The sequence below is a fragment of the Bubalus kerabau genome, chromosome 6 (genome assembly GCF_029407905.1).
Source record: "Bubalus kerabau isolate K-KA32 ecotype Philippines breed swamp buffalo chromosome 6, PCC_UOA_SB_1v2, whole genome shotgun sequence".
NCBI lineage: Eukaryota > Metazoa > Chordata > Mammalia > Artiodactyla > Bovidae > Bubalus > Bubalus kerabau.
Window position 1 is genome coordinate 11,829,123 of NC_073629.1, and position 2,165 is coordinate 11,831,287.

At 38.1% G+C, this 2,165-nt stretch overlaps 1 protein-coding gene across 1 annotated transcript; it reads left to right on the top strand.

Annotated features, from left to right (window-relative positions):
• Positions 1 to 326: 326 nt before the first annotated feature.
• Positions 327 to 1,298, top strand: LOC129655880 (olfactory receptor 10X1-like). The gene has a single exon (XM_055586687.1). The coding sequence runs from the start codon at positions 327 to 329 to the stop codon at positions 1,296 to 1,298; it is 972 nt and encodes a 323-aa protein (XP_055442662.1).
• Positions 1,299 to 2,165: the final 867 nt, after the last annotated feature.

The following is a 2,165-nucleotide window of genomic DNA, read 5'->3' on the forward strand; positions in this document are numbered from 1 at the left end:
ACAAGACAAGGCACCACAATGAGAAACCATGCGTGCAACCAGAGCAGTCGCTGCTCGCTGCAACTAAAAAAATCCCACGTGCAACAACGATGAACCAGCACGAACAAACATAAATAAACAAATAAAATGATTTTTTAAAAAATTGAAAATTTCACTATTTATCTATTTAAACCAACATTTCAAAAAATAATGGAAAGTTTAAAAAAAGGAAAGTTTTTTTTTAATTTTATTTTATTTTTAAACTTTACATAACTGTATTAGTTTTGCCAAATATCAAAAGGAAAGTTTAATATTTATTTGTCTTTCATATTTCAGAAAATTCAACAATGAAGATCAATCAGACCGTCCTGAAAGAGTTCATTTTTGTTGGCTTTTCTGTTTACCCACATGCACAGACATTCCTCTTTGTGGTTTTCTTTTGCCTCTACCTTCTCACCCTCACAGGTAACCTGACCATCATGGGTCTAACTTGGGTGGACAGACGTCTCCACACACCCATGTACCTCTTCCTTAGTGCACTCTCTTTCTCTGAGACCTGCTACACTCTGACCATTATCCCCAGGATGCTGGCAGATCTCCTGGCCAAGAAAAGAAGCATTTCAGTCATAGGTTGTGGCTTGCAGATGTATTTCTTCTTGGGACTTGGCGGCACTCACTGTATCCTTCTCACTTTGATGGGATATGATCGCTTCCTGGCCATCTGCAACCCTCTCAGATATCCTTTGCTTATGACCAATATGGCGTGTGGAAAACTTGTGGTCTCTGCTTGGGCTGCTGGCTTCTTTATTTCTGTGACAGAGATTGCATTGATATTCAGGGGCTCTTTCTGTAGTCCCAACCTTGTCAAACACTTCTTCTGTCATATGAGGGCTATTGTGAGGCTGTCCTGTCTAGACAGTGACCTCACAGAATTCATTGTAACAGCAATCTCAGTGTCAGGCTTGATGGGCACCTTTCTGCTCATTATCCTTACTTACATTTTCATTCTTTCCACTGTCCTCAAGATCCCGTCAGCTGAGGGCAAGCAGAAGGCCTTTTCTACCTGTGCCTCCCACCTCACAGTGGTCATCATCCACTTTGGTTTTGCATCTATTGTGTATCTGAAGCCAGAAGCATCAGGGGGAGATGACACAGTGATCGCAGTTCCCTACACTGTCGTCACCCCTTTCCTCAGCCCTCTCATTTTCAGCCTCAGGAATAAGGACATGAAGAATGCTTTCAGAAAGGCCCTTGGAAAGATGCATTTCTTGAATAAGCAATCTTGGATTATGGAAGATTATGAGAACATACATAACTGAATGTTCTCGTAAGTCAGGAGGCTTTTACCCTGTGACATGTGAAATCTGTACCATTTACCTTTTTCCAGAGGTTGACAAATGGGGATCAAGTGACTAAGTCTGGGACCTACGCCCTGACAAGCACTTACTTAGCCTGAAAGAAAGGTGTCCAACGACTTCTATTCTCTGTCCTTGCAGATTTTAGGCTTCTATCAATGAATCTCTGGGTGCACTTCACTTTTGATGCAATGAGGAAAGAAAGATTATGGAAAGAAAAAAGCAAAACCTTTGACCATTTCACTAAGAAATGCTTTTAGAGAGCTAGAGATGTAAAAGTTGAAGAATTTTTCTAGGTAATATTGTAAGGAACTGATTTGTTCCTTCAGGATATAAACCATTTCTGATATGAGATATAGTATGTATAAATATTCAAATATGTGTAAATATATATATTTGTTAAGTTCCATGCCAAACTGACTATTAATGATTTTTAATAACTTTGTTCATGATTGTGTCCATCGGAATTAGATACTAGATTCTGACTACACAGGATGTTTTGGAACAATGATTCAAATAAGTAAATTGGACAGTAAAGTCTATATGTTCTAAGTCTATGGGAACCTGTCAAAGGCTGAATATAAACTCTACTTTCTTTATGAAGAGGGCGTTAAACAGCTAACCTTAAAAAAAATGCCTGTGGTTTGACAACAAAAAACTGTTTTTGACTAATTTTGGCAGACTATAGGTAATGAAGGTAAAAAGGTATACACAGAACCAAACACTTATTTTACCTAGAGGAAAATAAATATTGTATAGGTTATATATCACAGAGAGATTTTTAGTAATCTTAGTGAAATTCCCAACATACAAGCTTAAGAATTTTCTGAA